Consider the following 3,225-nt stretch of genomic DNA (forward strand, 5'->3'; position numbering starts at 1 on the left):
ATATTTGCTGTTTATTTGTTTCAGTTTTCAAGAGATTTGTAATATCAGTGGCTTTAAGATTGTCTGAAATCACATCAATTCAGGTTTGGTTTTTTCCGCTCCTAAGTTTCTAAGTATTTTATTCTTATCAGTAATTAAATCTCCCACTATGATTATGGTTTTTAGCTGGCTACTCATAATCGTGAACCCAACGGTTTTATTACATTTCGCAGCACGGTTGTTGCTCATAGAGTTTGTTATTATTTCCAACAGGCAAGTTATTTATTAGCGTACTGCTATGTACCACGAAGACATCTAGTTGGCGAAAACTAGTTAGATCGGATTATCTATACGACAGGCTAGAAAAGGAGGCAGTTAGTTAGTGTGTTATGATGGGCCGTTTTGGGATGACGCAAGATTGCGTCATGGCGACGTCACCGGAGTGCTAGAACTTGAGTGTTGGCCATTTACCGTAGGAGGAAGTGTTGGTGTGCGTGTGTCATCGGACAGCTCTGTATTGTGTGCGTGTGTGTTTTCTTCTGTTGATAGCGTTATTGTTTGCGAATCTTAGTCCTGAACGAATAAAACGTTTCCTGAAAAATTGGCCCTGAACTTCGATTTTGTTCTCGCCAAGCGTTAAAATTTATCACAGTTAGTTAGCGTCTGTGTGTATTCACATCATCAATAAAGTTGTTGCAGATTCCAACCGAAGACAAAACCTGAGCGTCAATAATCCTCAGTATAATGAGGTATTTTTAGAAGAAAGAAGTAACCTGATATAGCAGATCATAGTTGTTATTGTTTGGAAGTAATCCGATATAGCTGACCATAGTTGTTTTGTCTGGAAGCAATTCGATACTAGCGAAACAGTCGTTATCGTTTAGAAGCAACCCGATATATTTTACCTAATTGTTGTTGTAGTTTGTTTTTCTTTCGTGTGTGTATCACATATATATATATATAGTTGTCAGTTAGTTAGTTAGTTAGAGTCAGTCAGACTCAGTCAGTGTGTGTGAGCCAGTTGATCTCTAGTCGAATAAAGCGTTGGTGTTCTTTTCGAGATTGTGTTTTGGTCTTTATATTCGAAAGACGGGAAGGAATACCGGAGAAAACGTGACTGGAATCAGCAGAGACAATAGGTAAGTCGTTGGAGCTTACGCCGGGTCCAATAGAGGGAACCGTACATCGAAGATAGAACTCAGTGGTTCAAATAGTCGAACCGCGGGTTAATTATACAGTCCACTGAAACTTGATTATCGTTATCGACGAGGAAGATCCAATACAAAAGTTATATTGGACGTTGGCGTGAAATACAATACGTACAATGGCACCGAAAAAACGCAAATATGATGCAGAGTACATCAAATACGGCTTCGTGGCTATTGAAAAAAACGGCGTTGAAGTGCCACAATGCGTTGTATGCCTTGATACACTCAGCAATGATGCTTTACGGCCGACCCGACTGCAGCGGCATTTGCATAACCGCCATCCTGAGTTATCAAAAAAACCTGTGGAATACTTTTGCGCTAAAAGAGATTCCCTTTCTCAAATGAGACTTGACAAAAAAGGCAAGTATAATCAGGAGACTGCCAAGGCTGTGAAAGTATCATATGAAATAGCCATGTTGATTGCCAAGAATAAGAAACCACATACTATTGGAGAAAATCTTGTTAAGCCCTGCATTGTGAATGCAGTAAAGATTCTGCTTGGAGATGACATGGCGAAGCAATTTAAAAATATTTCTCTTTCTGATTCAACAGTTAAACGCCGAATCGATGAATTAGCTGATGATATAAAACAGCAAGTTCTTGAAAAGGTAAAGTGTTCTCCTTTTTTTGCCATAAGTTGTGATGAGTCCACAGACCAGGCAAACTGTGCACAGCTCATTGTATACGCACGGTTCATTGCAAATAACACAATTGAAGAAGAACTACTTTTTTCTGAACCACTGAAAACTACAACGAAAGGAGCTGATGTGTTCCAAGCTGTGTCAAAATTTTTTGAAGTAAATGGCTTGATGTGGGAAAAACTTGTTGGTGTATGCACTGACGGTGCACCCGCAATGCTTGGCTCTCGGTCTGGCTTTGTGAAGATGGTCAAATCAAAAAACCCATCTATTTTTGCAATGCACTGTGTAATTCATCGGCAGGCTTTGGTCGCTAAAACTTTGCCTGATGATCTCAGAGAAGACCTTAATTTTGCCGTGGAAATTGTCAACTATGTGAAAAGCAGTGCATTGAACACTCGATTATTTGCGGCACTCTGTGAAAGTTTGAATGCTGACCACATGGCACTTCTCTATCATACAGAAGTTCGTTGGTTATCAAAAGGAAACATGCTTGGTCGGATTTATGAACTGAGAGAAGCAGTGGCAGAGTTTTTGGAGCAACGAGGAAGACGCACAATGTGTCGAGCTTTCAAAAGTGAACATTTTCAGCTTAGCCTGGCATATCTTGCAGATATTTTTGAAGCACTGAATTCACTGAATTTAAAACTGCAAGGAGCAAACGCGAATGTTATGGCTCACTATGACATTGTCCAAAGCTTCATTGCAAAAATTTCCTTATGGTTAAAACAAGTTGAAAGAGGAAATTTAACATGGTTTTCAAGACTAAACGAGCTTTTCAGTGATAAATGTATCAGCGAAGATTTGAAAAGTAAAATAAAAGAGCACCTTAGAAGCCTACAAGATGAATTTTTTCGCTATTTTCCTGACGTGGAACCTGAAAACCTGATATATAAACTTGTAAGGAATCCATTTTTAGTTAATGTTGAAGACCTTCCACACGATCTTCAAGAAGAAGCCATTGAATTGCAATTCAACAGCCTTGCTAAAGACAGCTTTGAAAGTATGCCATTAGAAAACTTCTGGGTGAAGTTACAAGCAGAATATCCTAAAATAAGTTCACAAAGCTTACGTATATTGGTTCCTTTTTCCTCAACGTACCTTTGTGAAACGGGATTCTCAGCTCTCATGACGCTTAATACGCAACATCGAAACAGGCTAAACGTTGAGAGCGACCTGCGATGTACCTTATCACCCACTCCACCAAGAATAGACAACTTAGTCGCAAATAAGCATTGTCAATATTCTCATTAAAATTTTATTGTGAATCATTCAGGAATGTTTTACTGTGGAAACTAGCTTGGCTTGATGCAACCATGAAGCAAAATGTTGCTTTGCGTACACTGAATACATACCGTACTACTTTTTATTAGAGGGGGGGGATTAACTGCCGAACTTTT

General features: G+C 39.1%; 2 protein-coding genes across 2 annotated transcripts; both read left to right on the forward strand.

The window, feature by feature from the left end:
- Positions 1–24: 24 nt before the first annotated feature.
- Tsp_13003 (hypothetical protein) lies at positions 25–550 on the forward strand (the record flags this gene model as incomplete). The annotated part of the gene is made up of 3 exons (XM_003370910.1): positions 25–83; positions 166–256; positions 363–550. Coding segments are annotated over 3 exons (338 nt in total), but the record flags the coding sequence as incomplete, so codon positions are not given.
- A 753-nt stretch (positions 551–1,303) lies between these two features.
- Positions 1,304–3,079, forward strand: Tsp_13004 (zinc finger protein). Its single transcript, XM_003370911.1, has one exon. The coding sequence runs from the start codon at positions 1,304–1,306 to the stop codon at positions 3,077–3,079; it is 1,776 nt and encodes a 591-aa protein (XP_003370959.1).
- Positions 3,080–3,225: the final 146 nt, after the last annotated feature.

This window comes from Trichinella spiralis (assembly GCF_000181795.1).
Source record: "Trichinella spiralis strain ISS 195 chromosome Unknown Scfld338, whole genome shotgun sequence".
Classification (NCBI taxonomy): Eukaryota; Metazoa; Nematoda; class Enoplea; order Trichinellida; family Trichinellidae; genus Trichinella; species Trichinella spiralis.